This window comes from Poecilia mexicana, unplaced genomic scaffold, assembly GCF_051168715.1.
Source record: "Poecilia mexicana isolate PSO_F unplaced genomic scaffold, ASM5116871v1 scaffold_17, whole genome shotgun sequence".
Taxonomy (NCBI): Eukaryota; Metazoa; Chordata; class Actinopteri; order Cyprinodontiformes; family Poeciliidae; genus Poecilia; species Poecilia mexicana.
Genome location: NW_028263386.1, coordinates 23,748,298 through 23,762,512, shown reverse-complemented (window position 1 = coordinate 23,762,512; position 14,215 = coordinate 23,748,298). Strand labels below are relative to the sequence as shown.

Here is a 14,215-nt window from a genome sequence, read left to right as displayed (position 1 = left end):
TCACATGTACGTTTCTTGCAACTTTCACAAAACTTTAAAGCTACTTTCTTGTAGTTTCATAAACTTCACAAAGTAGTTTCCGGTAGACTTCCAAAAACGTACTAGACACCTTCCTAAAATTTACCAAGTACTTCCCCTTGAACTTTAATTGAACTTTTAACATGTATTCCTGAAGATTTGAAGGTTCTTTCATATAATTTACCCTCAGGGTTGCAGCTAAGTACTTCCTGAGGTATATGCAGACATATCACTGTGTGTTTTTAGAGGGCAAATAGGTGTTAAATGCAGAAAATGTCACTAGTAATAAAGTTGTCTGCCATCGTTCTGGCGCCCTCCACTAGCGTTGCACCCCTCTGCGTTGGATATAAAGCAGAACCACTTTTTGTGCCACCGTTTACGTCGTACTAAACTTGAAACTTCCATGAACGTTACAAGAAAGTAATCTCTATGATCCAGGAAAGTAAGTTCAAGGAAAGTACAAGTTGTATCTGTATTTATTCTCATCCAAATATCCAAAACTACGAAATATACGTGATGTTTCAAGAATTCACCTTGCAGAATCAATGGTTGGCCGACCTGCCCTTTACTATGACATCCGTGATCAATTATGTATCTAGCTACCATCAAAACAGCAAGTTATTATTTGCAGATTTGAAACTTTTGGTTTTTGCAATATTTTTGTCAGAGTTTACTTTTTTTTGTTTGTTTTAGAGATGGAGGTTACTGCATCCGGAAAGGAAGAAACCAAGGAAGCTGCTGAGATGTTGTGTCCCAGGGCAAAAAAAAAAGAAACTGTATTGACTTAGACTTTCATAACAGTGCTTCAGGTCAATAAAAAAAAAAAAAGAGTCACAGACATTTTTCAGACCAGCATCGAGTGACTGTATATATCCGTGTGTGTCTGTACATCTGCAACAGCTCCAGGCCCGACAGTGGATTTCTCCCACATAACTCCGCCAATTCAAGCAGTAACAGAGACCAGTTTCAGTCGATAAAACAAATCAATAAAAGTATAGAAATCTTGTTTTATTAATCTTTTACTTGCAACAAATATTTGCCCAAAATAAAAAAAAAAATAACACAAGGTTTTCCAGATAAATGCATCTCTGTCAACAGGAGAACACATCTGGGGATCGTCAACATCTGGCAGACGAATAATCCTTCACGAAGGCCGAGATCCTCCCAGGCCGGAGAGCACAGCAACGCGGAGAGACGAGAAACGTAGGCTACGTCTACATGCAGTGATTTTGCAAATGTCAACAGTCAGAAAGGTTGAAAAGGTAAAAGAGTGACTGAAAAAGAAAAAGAAGCCACGCTCCTCCTTGTCATCGAGTTCAAAAACACAAAGACAAGTGAACCTGGGGTGACGGTGAGGATAAAAAGACAGTTGACAGGAAGTGAGTGTCACGCTAAAATGTGCTTTGAGTTTTTATCTTTAAGAGACGAGCCACCGCAAACGCTTTAGGCGGGAAGTGTATTTCTGGAAAACGGAACGATCCTAAACATAATTTTACTCCATACCATCTGAGAAGACAAAAAAAACAAAAAAAAAAACGTGATGCTGGTGTCATTATGACTGCATGTGCAGGACGATGATGGGCTGACCTACTGTTCGATAAAATGATCAGACTAAAGAATTTCATTGTGACGGTGCAGCAGTGAACATTTTGTTTCACATTTTCTCCCATTACAACCTCAAGCTTTACTGCATTTTGGAGGGATTTAAGACTGAACTGTTTAACATTTACTTTTATACATATAAAATAAATATTTGTTACTTAATTTGTTAAAACTGTCCACATGTTGTGACAGTACAGCTTGAGACAGATAACCTGTGAAAAGATGGAGCTCCTCCACTTTCTCCCAGTGCCACTATTGTGATCTGTAGAAATGCACCGCTCCAGTCAAAAACAACCAATCAGAGGCAGGAGGCGGGTCTTAGCGCTGTCAGTCAACCTTGTCTACTTGCTCCTAAACGTGTTCTAGGCGGAGAAACAACTTAACGTTACAGGAAAACTGTGTGTCCGCCGTCATAGGTGGCTATGCTAACAACCCTGACGAAAAGAGGGATGAAGATGAATACGGGGTCGTGAATGTGAAACGCCTTTCAAAAGTCGGAAAGGCTTTTGTCAGGGGGGAAAACTGTGACATCCTGAACCCCAAATGCCACTGGTCAGTATTTTAAGCCACCTCTTCCATGAAAACACACCAACTAACTCATGAACATCCCTCCTGCCTCCGTGGTCCTCCGCCCACCTCCTCTGCATAAGAATGGGAGGGCAGGGATCAAGTGAGGCTCATGAGACTCCGCACTCTGAGACTCAGCGGCCAGAAGCAGAGAGGAGCGACTCAAGGAGCCGCTGGAGCTCGTTACGTTGACACGGCTCAAAAGGGAGGGCGGCTTCTGTTGGAGATGAACGGAGTGTCGCGCTGCTGGAACCGCAGCGTACCTTTGATTTGGGAATCTTTCTCGGCCCTGAGACTGGGAGCTGGGATAGTCTGATTTGAGAAGGGGAAAGCTTTCGGAGAGCTCCTGCCTCAGTCTGAGGTTAGGTAAGTACAGGCTGAAACAGCAGTGACTGGAAAACACTAGGGAATTTTGCCTTATAAAGAAAAGTGTCTGCATTTTGACTTTATCTCGTTTTGTTAAAATCAACTTCTGGGTTCTCTCCTTTTTAAACCACGTAGATTCCCTCTGGGCAATTTGCTCTGCTAAGATCAGGGTGAACTCTTTAACGAACACAAACCAACCAGAATTAGGAGCTGAAGAGATAAATCAGTGTTAAAAACTTTTCTCTCTCTAAAATAACTTTTTGTGCAACAAGGGACTCCCCACTGCAGACTGACAGGGAACTTCTATATATGTATATAAAAGAGTTTAATTTATTAGTAGTTATCAAGTATTTAAAGATTTTCAAAAACATTTTTGTTTGACAAATATATTGCCCAAAAGTTTCATCTGAACTGAGTAAGAGGTCTTTTCTCATCATCGTTGTTTCATAAGATACAAAAAAAAAAAAAAAATAGAAGTCGAAAAAAAATGACACAATGAGTTGCTCCTAATAAAACATAACTTCTTTAGAAAGAAAATAATAAAAGTTATTGTCATTAATTTTATTTTTTCAACAATCAGTCTCAGTGTACGGTACAGGTTTTTCCAATTCAGTTTTTTTCTTTTTCCTTCACTTTGTATTTTTATGTCAAAAACAATTTAGGCTGTGATAAAAACTGTTCTAATGAATCAGTGGAAAAATGTTTAATGTCACTGTTTGTCTTTGGTCATGTGCCAACTCTTTGAGGTCGGAAGGCCTCCCTGCCATCACCCTCATCTCTAAAACCCCCACATATATTCTCTAATCTTGGCAAAATTAATAGACCAGGAACATAACTAAATCTGCCAGAGGTATGAATCATTTTGAGCAAAACTGTACGCATACACGTTTGGCAACAAATATTCATGAAAACAAGTTTCACATACCGGGTAAAGTGTTACAAATGTAATCCTCATGATGCATCGGTGTTCCAGACATTTATTTTCTTATTCGTGCCCAAATTGTTTTGGGCGTCTACAGAGAGACTAAAAAGTTCAAAGAGTCTAAATAAATCAATAAACTGTTTTGTTATTCCACGGTTGGTTTGGCTTCGCTCGTTTTGGGCGAGTTTCACAATCCTCGAGAAATTCCAGCCTTGCCTCAAAATATTCCACCTCTCCCTGACATTTTACCAAACGCAGATTGGGATTCCTTCTCTGACATGCAATCGATTCCTCTGCCTTCCGGAACGTTCTGGCGAATCGCCACGCAACATTTTCTTCTTCTACTTTGTGTTTCCAGGTGGACCACAAAGGAGGACATTAACTGGGAGTGTTTCCCGGACAAAAAACCATTCCTAAAACGCCCCAAAAAATAATTTAAAAAAAATGACCACTCGCCTCTGCTTTCTCTTACTGGCCGCTCACGTGATGGTTGCGAGCGCGCAGCCGGAGCCAAAGAACCAAATCCCCCAGGCCTCGCTGTCCGTCACACAGAGACTCGGGCTGGTCCAGAGGAAAGCCCAGGACCCGGCCAGGCCCAACATCACCATGCCGCGCCGCCGCCAGCCGCCCATGTGCACGGGGCCCACGGAAATCCGGGACACGTTCAAGCACATCAACACGGTGGTGTCCTGCCTGGTGTTTGTGGTCGGCATCATCGGCAACTCGACTCTCCTGAGGATCATCTACAAGAACAAGTGCATGCGGAACGGGCCGAACATCTTGATCGGCAGCCTGGCGCTCGGAGACCTGCTGCACATCATCATCGGCATCCCCATCAACGTCTACAAGGTCAGAGACGCTGCACGTCGTTAACCAAGCAGGTTTAATGTGTCCATTATAAATGTGAAGCGAAGACTTTTCAATATTTTGAAAGCTGAAAATTTTCAATTAAAAAAAAACAAAAAACAAACAAGCAGAAAAAACAAACAATTTTTAAAAGTTACGGTAGGCTACTTCCATTAGTTAAGAAATCCGGTTGTTGATCACGTGACTCGAGAAAAGTGTTTCCAATGCAGTTTTGTGAAATACGCTCACCTCAACCACCAAAAACATTTTATACAAAAACTTGAGTGTTTTTTTTTTTTTTTAATTGTCGTGTTTCCATTAATCAAATTTATTCTTCTTATTTACGTAATTGTATGGTCAATGGAAACACAGCTATTGAGGTGACAAACTCCATATACGTGATAATGGCTACCCATGCGGCACTTTGGGGAAATTTGTCATTGACATTTTTACAGAAGAGTTGATTCCGGAGCAGTTTCTTATTCATGGGCAACCACCCAGGGCGACATATTGAGGGAGGACGGCCACCCTTGCTGCCCCGCTCTCTCAACCAGGGGACCTAATGCAAAGCACCCATCCCAGCCACTGATCAACAGCCTCGTTGAAGAGCGGGGGCGCTGGAAGGGTGGTTCGCCCAGGGCACCAAACAGGCCAGATACAACACCACTGAATGACAAACTCAACGTTTGATGTACTTTGCATGCTGTGAGAGCTCTGGCGGAGCAAATAGCTGCTTTTAAATGTGTATAAAACTTTGTCAATATCCCCCTAACATAAAAAACAAAACATAAACAATTTCGCAATTGCGTTGTTTTTATCAAATTAGCACAATTGAAATCACACGTGAATAAGTTTATTCACACAAGTCGTTAAAAAAACATGCAGCGCCATCATCCTCCTCCAACCACTTCCTGCCGTCTTCTTCTTCTTTTCCCCCAGTAGTAACATCCGATCGTTGATCACATGACTCCTGTGATTTGAAAAAAAGTGTTTCCGTTGCAGTTTTGCGAAATACCCTCATTTCGATACAGCCACAAAAAACCCCCACCTCATCCTTAAACAAAAACTTTTTATCCCCCAAAAATTAAGCACATTTATTTTTTCTAATTCCAATTTGTGCAATCATATGGTCAAAGAAACCGCAGCTGCAGATAGATTAGTATCCTTCTGCACTTTAAACCCCCCAGCCACACCTATTCCTCCTTATGTCCACATAATGAAGCGCACACCAGTGAAAGTGGAGACGTAGTGCATGTAGAAAGGTGTGTGTGTGTGTGTGTGCGTGCGTGTGTGTGTGTGCTCCTGAAATGTAATTACTTCTCTGGACTCTGAGCCTCTTCATATCCCCCCATGTCTCTCGGCATGTTATTGTGCGTCAGGCTCACTTTGCGAGAGCGAGGGCCAGAGAGAGCCGGAGTGTCCATATATTTGGGTAAGCGGGCAGGCGTGTTAAAACAACTGGTGGTCGCAGTTACATACCAGAGCGGAGACGTGGACCAGACAGGGTGGTAAGGGGAGAGAGAGAGAGAGAGACGTGGGGGTCACATATGATTTCAATTGATTTCCACTCACATTCCTGTCCCCCATCCAAGAAAAGCTTTAAAGGCTTTGTGTTGTACATGATTCTCGAACTCCAGGAGCTCAAACTTCTCATTCGGTTGGAAAGCTGACGGGTCAAAAGTGAGGCGTGCGGGGCTTCGCTGTGTGTTTCTTTCTTTTCTTTTTTTTTTTTTTTTAAAGACAAGGCTGCGATGTTTTACCTGACAAAAACTGAGTTCAGGTTCGTGCGCTGTCCTGGAGAAGACAGGCTCTTTGCATCACTCCCTGCCTCGGCTTTCACTCGCTGACCTTCTGCTCGTGTTGCAATCTGTCTGCAGCTCCTGGCAGAGGACTGGCCGTTCGGGGTGACTCTGTGCAAGGTCGTGCCATTTGTTCAGAAGGCGTCCGTGGGGATCACCGTGTTGAGCCTGTGCGCTTTGAGCATCGACAGGTACTCTTGCTCAAAACCCACGCATCACGCAAACACACACTTCCCTCTTGTCACGTTAGCTTCTTTTTCTCTCCATCTCTTTTAATTTTTTACGTAAGCAGTTGGAAACTTCACATTACGAAATACAGAGCTGGGGATTGTTGGACTTTTTTGCATTTCGACACACATTTGGACATTTCTCCGATTGACCAAACACATAATATACAATGGCGAAATCAGTGATTATTTATTCAATGTTCTGTAGTCTGATACCTCTAAACAAAACTCCCAGCAAACAACTGCAGTTAGCAGATGTTAGCATCCTTCTGTGTGTAATTCAATCTCAGTATCCAGACGTTGTGGGAAGGCTTGGAAGTTTCGTTAAGTCAAGTAAAGTCAAGTTTATTTGTATAACACATGGTTAAAGCCACGCCCGGGGAGAAGGGGCTTTGAGAACCAAGCAACTTCACAAAGACCAAGGAACATGGCAGACATGAAGTCCAAAGCGGGGTTAATCCATGTGAAGGTGCACACACCTGCAGACCTACTGAGACACAGCCATCTGCCTACACTTACAGGTCATGTGAGGAGAGAACCCGAACGTCTAGAGGAGCTTCAGAGACTCAAAGCAAATATGGCCGTTATGAATGAGTGGCAGAAGAGACTCAAATTGAGGGTTTTAGCCTACGTACAAAATGTCTAGTGGCAAACTAACACACGATCATCCCCCCGCAGAGAAACCTGGTGGAGGCAGTGTTGTGTTGTAGGGATGTTTGGAAAGCTGAACCTGCAGAGAGACTGGTGCAGCGGAATAGTTGAGATCACAACGTCGTCTATCGGAGTGGTCTGATCAAACTTTACATCTAACTCTAACTGAGGATGAGTCTTGTTTGAATTTGAGATGCATCAGACCCGAGATTAATATTTGTGTTGGCTCTGATATTGAAAAATGTTTGATCGGGTATTGGTAGCAATGTGCCCGATCCATAATATTCAGTCTAATTCTATGCTTTGTGCTCTGAGTGACGTCATGCTTTATTAAAATAAAAGGAGTTTTGAGTCAGTTCATCTGATTTTCTATATCGGATCTGTATCGGCCGATACTAAGCCTCAGATATCTGTATCGTATCAGAAGTGAAAAAAGTGGATCGGTCCATTCCTGGCTGTACTGTATGACAAAAGCGGGGAAAAGTTAAAAGTTGAAGGAGTGCAAATGCTTTCACAAGGCGTTGTATTGGAAGCGAACTGCATGCCGTATCCAAACCAAACACTAAATCACATTGTGTTTTTTTCCCCCCCTAAAAAAGGATCCAACCATTTATTTGTCTAAATCTGACTTGTTGAAGGATCGCATGCCGTTTCGGTTTTCCAGGTATCGTGCCGTGGTCTCCTGGAGCCGCATCAAAGGCATCGGCGTTCCGAAGTGGATGGCCATCGAGATCGCCCTCATCTGGATCTTATCCGTTATCCTGGCCGTTCCAGAGGCTATAGCCTTCGACATGATCACCATGGACTACAAAGGGGAGCAGCTGAGGATCTGCCTGCTGCACCCCATGCAGAAGACAGACTTCATGAGGGTGAGCGGAGACACGCCGACTCTGAGAGGCCTTTTTCTTCTTCTTCTTTCTGTCTAAAATGAGAAACTGTGCGTGTTGACTCAGCCGCGCATGCTGCAAAAACGCAAATGTGCGAGGGTGCAGATCTGCATGCTGTGTGCAAATACGAAAGCTTTCTTAGCAAAGCGCCGCACTTAGAGTCACAGCGTGACGCCTGGACGAGGGAGGCTGGAAAGAGCTCATGGATGATGAAATAATATATATCACAGATTGAGATTGCTTGTTTTTACTTTGCATGACATTCCTCTTGCTAAAAAGTAACAACTGGACCTCCGCGTATTGCCACTGATAAATCAGCATTTGGTAAAAGGACGTCCTGCATGATGCCAAACCCACCCCTGAGTTTCCCCCTCCACTCCTGTGAAGGTTCAGGCGGCGGCTACGCTCCAGTAAATCAGCTTCTTACATGCTTTATCTCCAGCTCAGAGTGCTCCCACACAGATGTTTGAACGGAATCCAAAGCGGTCCCTTTGTTCTCTGTCTTTTTTTGGGCAGTTTTATAAATCAGCAAAGGACTGGTGGCTGTTCAGCGCGTATTTCTGCTTGCCGTTGACCTGCACGGCCATCTTCTACACCCTGATGACCTGCGAGATGCTGAGGAAGAAGAACGGGGTGCAGATCGCCCTTAGCGACCACATCAAACAGGTCAGAGAAACACGGGGTGAAAATTCACAGCAACATTCACTTAGCCTTTCATAGAGAAACAAAAATGTGGGTGCCATATTTTCACCGTGTTATTCATGCATTTATAAACATATCACTCAAGCTAAATATTTAGTTTACAAACTATACATTTAGATCTCAAATTAAATATTTAGTCAGGGAGATAATTATTTATTTTGCAAATTAATATTTAGTTCCAAACTAAATGTTTAAGTCAGAACTAAATATTTAGTTTTTAAACTAAAGTTTGGTTTGAAGTTTCAAACTAAATATTTGAAACTGGACATTTAGTTTGAAAACCCAGCTTTTATTTTGCTATATATTTCCGCTTAGTTGCAAGCTAATTTGCATACTAGCTACATATTTAGCTTGGACCTAAACATTTAGTTGCAAGCTAAATATTTAGTTAGCAACCTAAATGGTTAGTTGGCAAGTTCAATATTTAGTTTTAAAATTAAATACTTTGTTAGATAAATAAATCTAATAAAGTTAGCAAAATAAATATTTAGTTTGAAAGCTAAATATTTAGCTCACACCCAAACTTAAGACCCTTAAACACTGAATTGGGAACAAAATGTTTAGTCTTCACACTAAATATTTATCTTCCTCACTAAATATTTAGTTTGTGAATAATTTTTTAAATTTGGAACTCTGATATTTATAAATGAAAATATAACTTTGAAAATTGAACTCACACATTTTATTCTCTGTGATCGACTAAATAAACTTAAATTTGCCATTAATTTTTTTTAACTGTGTAACTTTATAAACGGCACATCAGATACCTACAGTCCTGCTGTCAAATTCAATTGGTGTCGATAACGAAGCGACTAAACCTTCTGTACTAAATGTAAACAACGCCTTAAAAAGCTTCAGAATAACTGTTTCTTTTTTTGTTTTTTGTTTTTTTTTTGTAATCAACTTGATCTGAAATGACGACAAATTTAGGGGAGAGCACCATGTGTTTCTGTGCTGTATATCTCCACAGAGGCGCAGTCATGTCCAGGCCAAGTCATGATGGATGTGTGTGTGGTTGTGTGTGTGTTTTTGTAACCAGCGGAGGGAGGTGGCCAAGACGGTGTTCTGTCTGGTTCTGGTGTTCGCTCTCTGCTGGCTTCCTCTCCACCTCAGCCGCATCCTGAAGCTCACCATCTACGACGAGAAGGACCCCAACCGCTGCGAGCTGCTCAGGTGCGGATCAGGGAAAACACACGCGCCATTTACTCAGGCCACAGCTTGCCAAAGAAAATACTATGAGACACTGAGGCATGTGCTCTGTTCTTTTTAACAGTTTCTTTTTGGTGCTGGACTACATCGGCATCAACATGGCTTCTGTCAACTCCTGCATTAACCCCATTGCCCTGTACATGGTTAGCAAGCGCTTCAAGAACTGCTTCAGGGTAAGACCAAACTCTGTCATGCAAAATCCACATTTTACGCTTTTCTGTGCATCCTTTTTGAGTTCTACTGCTTCCTAAAAAAAAAAAAAAAAAAAAAAAAAAAACAGCCCATGCGCTTAAGAAAAACCCACCCAGTTGTTTTCTGGCAGTAAGTTCATGTTTTTGGTGTCTGGAGAACGACATAATTCAAAAACCTGAGGAAACCTCCAGATGCTCCTGCACAGAAACTCACATTTTATCCAAAGAGACAGTGAATTGCAAAATCTGCGCTCTGAACCCTAAAGTCACAAATCAGCAGGCACTGCATGTTGCCTAGCAACCCCAGCAAATGCCAGTCCATCACCTGGCAACCCAAACCGAGTTCCAGCACAACTGGTCAACTGGTTTTTCCCACTGTACAATGGCTGCTGGAAAATTCAAGTGTTTTTGTTGTCGGCTTACTATTCAGAAACAAGTTGCTGCGTTCTTGTTGGTTTTGCAGGAGGCTCCACTTCTACTTTTCAAAGGAGCTCAAAATAGACAGAACTGACCGGTCTAAACATTATCCAAGAATGAATTTGTACAAAAAAAAATTTTATGAAGTTGTTTTGTATCATCCACAGACCTGTTCTAAGCTGTTTAAGGGAAATGTAATGGTCCACCTTTAACAAACAAGCATATACATTTTCACCCTGTCAATTTGATTCAAGTCAATTTGGTTTATTTGTGTAACTAATTCACCACATGTCATGTCAAGACACTTTACAGAAAAGTAAATCTAATCATGCACACATTCCAACTGATCCTTGTTATGAAACAATGCAGCTAAGCTTAGTTTATTACTTAAATTGGTTTAAAAAAGGGTTTCCCTCTCTAATGACGCATAGCAGATTTAGCTTTCGGGTTGAGTCGAGTTGCTATACTTTGTGTTCTTCTGTCATGTTAAAGTTTGTGGTTTTAACATGACAAAATGTCAACAAGTCAAAGGGCTGTTTGTTGCAAGGTAAAATGTATGTTTGGTAAAAACATAACGTGCATAAAATAGCTGAAAATGTGACATTCTTTTACATTCTTTTCCTTTAAATTCACCTCTTTTCTCCCGTTCCAGTCCTGTCTGTGCTGCTGGTGCCTGCCTGCCGAAATGCTGATGGACGAGAAGCAGTCATGTATGAAGCTCAAAGTCACAGAGCGATCCTCCGAGCAGAGCCACTCCCGCATCACCAACAAGTCCAGCAGCGCCTGAGGAGCGAGGAGGGTGCAGCTAGAGGCGGGGGGATGAGGAAGACGAGAAAGCAAGAAAAACAAATTTGACGTACGACCGAGTGAACGAGGCCGAATTCTTTTCTCCTGGAAGATGCCATACGAGCGCTCCAGATGTGCCTGCACAGAAACTCACTCTTTATCCGGAGAGAGACGGGAGCGGAGCGTCGCGAACTCCAAAAAACTCCAGTCCGGGTTTTGTGTTTCATTTTCTTCTTTTTTTTTTTAAAGCTGGAGCCACATAAATATGAGCCAATGTTGGAAAGAAGAAGAAAAAAAGAAAAATGGTAAAACTGAAGAGTGTTGCTCTGAAAAGGGTTAAAGGTCATTCCCCTGCGACAGCAAATCAAACCTGCAATCTGGAACGAGACTGTAACTTTGACTCAGTGAATCTCATCGTATGGACGGTTGCACAATGCAGACGATCATGAATGCGGTTCTACGGTGGCTCTGAGGCTGCTGTTGTTCATGTGATGTATATCCAGTTAAGTGAATGTATGTGTTAATCATCTTGCATGCTTTGCATACTTACTGCAAGGGGTGTAACGAGATCGCAGCACGAGCCCTTGCAATATCGAAACGCCATCTGGTTGCTGTTTGTCTCTGATTATGTCTGCTGAAGTAAGAGTAAGCTGCTCTGACTTTTAACCTGGCGCTTTGTTTCTCTTATTCTTTGAGTCTCTTATTTTGAAGTAAGTAAGGAAGTAGTTGAGTTCTGTTGACAGAGTCAAATAATAAATACCGCTCGTCAGCCTGACTGGCAACATTCGGTTACATTGGGTTTGAAGACGCCTGTGTCACTCTTAAAGGTTTGATTTGTGTGATGTGAAAAGTGTTTCTGATGCAATTTTGTGAAATACTCAAATTTTGTTTACTGAAAAAACACCTCATCTTAGGACAAAAATCTTTTACCGAAAATGTGCTTTAAAAAAACAAAAAACAAAAACTTGGTGCAATTTCATTCAGCAAATTTATTTTTGTAATTCCAATTTGCACTCTTCGGTGTAGAGGCCGTTAAAGAGTAACATATTCTCAAACAGTTATTTTCAGTACCAGCAAATATGTTCCCATTTCAAATATGTGCAAAACTTTGTCAATATTCAGCTAATGTTGAAAAAACACAATTTCGCAATTGTGACATTTTCATTTAATAAGCAACATGATCAAAATCATACATGAATAAATTTGTTCACACGAGAAGTCATTAAAAAAACATGCCGCGTCATGATCCTCCAGCTACTTCCTGTCGTCTTCTTCTTCGTGGTTTTCATCAGTAGTAAAGTCCGATTGTTGATCATGTGATTTGTGCGATGCAAAAAAGTGTTTCCATTGCAGTTTTGCAAAAATAACACAATGTTGATACGGCCACAAAAAAAGAGAGAAGAAAAAGCACCTCATCCTGGTGGCAAAACTTTGTATTTAAAAAAATAGTTTTTTGTTTTTTTAATTGGCTTGTTTTCTTTTTCGATACATCAAATTGCACAATTAGAAAAAAAATGGGAACGCAGCTAATAAGGAGAAAAAAATGAGCATTAATTTTCTATATGTCTAGACAGAGCTGTAGTTCATTCAGGCAGTGAGAGAGAGCAAGTATTCTAGCAAACACCAGGAAGGCTGGACACACTGCAGAAAACTTGCTCTGTTTTAATCGCAGAGGTTTCAGGCTGTTCTTGTCATGTTTTGTAAACCTCAGATCTAATATAACAGTCACACGCTATACCTAAGAAAGCAGTAAAACCTTATTTTACAGGAACTCTTTGATGCACACAGTGTGACATCACCACAGCCTCTATTACAAACCTCTCAAAGCAGGATCGGCAGATTCAATTGTGTTTAAATTTTATTTTAAAAGTCTTTCTTGCATTTCTAAATCAAACATGCTTTGATTGGTTGAACCTGAAGTGGATATTTCTACCCTGAACAGAAATTCTTTGACAGATTCATGAAACCTTTGCGGTATTGTCTTTGGCTTCAGCTTCCACCAAGCTTTGACATTGTGCATTATGTGTAAACAAACCAAAACTCGACTGAGTTATTTCACAAACGTTTCCAGATTCCTTGTTGCCGAAACTCCCCATAGATTGAACGGATCGCTGGACTCCAGATGTGGACAATTACAGTGAAAGCGTCAGCGCTTCAGAATCAAATGGGTCGGAGAAGGATCTCTGAGCACCACGATTCTGGAACGTGCGCGCGGGTTGTTTGGTACTAAATACTACGCACATCTATAATTACACGCATCTAGCACCACTGAGATCTCTTCCCTTTTATTATGTGTGTTAATCAAAAACTGTGCTTTCTTGGTTTACCCAAGAACATGAAAAAAAAAATGCATCCACATATACACTGTTGGAGCTAGCTTGTAGCTTTACCACGCTACAAAAGATTTGTTCTTTGTTCTTTTCTTGCTCGATATTTTAAACTGAAAGTGTTGCTTGTTTTAGCGACGGTCATGTTGGTTTGCATGTTGTGCCATGGTTGAAAGACTTTGTCACTTTAATTTTTTTATTCACTTATAATTCTAAGTTTTGACCAAATGAGTTGTTTACAAATGGATCCAGCTGATTAGCATCTCTGAAGCTGACACGTGACTCAGACTGCAACCAAAAATGCAAAAACCTAAGGTCTTTTTCAGAATAAAGTCATTCTGAAATGGAAAAAAAAATTAAAATCTCATATCGTTTGCCACATTAGTGCTTTAAGCCTGTATTTCCTCACTGATTCCTAAACTACTGAAGTCATGTTGTCCTGTACAGTGGTCGGGCTGTTCGTGTGACTTTAATTGATGGCTGGCCTCACTTTTTCTATAATCCTGTCTGACTCATTACCTTCGCTGGTATGCGGTGACATACAGATTTTCTTCCAACACACAAAATAATAACAATAATAATAATAATAATAATAATAATAATAATAATAAAAGATGTTATGAAAAAGAGACCCTGTGATTTTTATTTTATTTTATTTAATCAATATGTGATGAGATGGATGGTAATTATTGCTTGCA

At 41.1% G+C, this 14,215-nt stretch overlaps 1 protein-coding gene across 1 annotated transcript; it reads left to right on the top strand.

The window, feature by feature from the left end:
- The first annotated feature begins 1,915 nt into the window (after window positions 1-1,915).
- On the top strand, window positions 1,916-13,879 carry LOC106904514 (endothelin receptor type B). Its single transcript, XM_014968882.2, has 8 exons — window positions 1,916-2,553; window positions 3,834-4,324; window positions 6,199-6,311; window positions 7,663-7,867; window positions 8,402-8,551; window positions 9,627-9,760; window positions 9,861-9,969; window positions 11,057-13,879. Exons 2-8 carry the CDS (start codon window positions 3,920-3,922, stop codon window positions 11,189-11,191), a joined length of 1,251 nt encoding a protein of 416 aa, XP_014824368.1. The 5' UTR covers window positions 1,916-2,553; window positions 3,834-3,919; the 3' UTR covers window positions 11,192-13,879.
- Window positions 13,880-14,215: the final 336 nt, after the last annotated feature.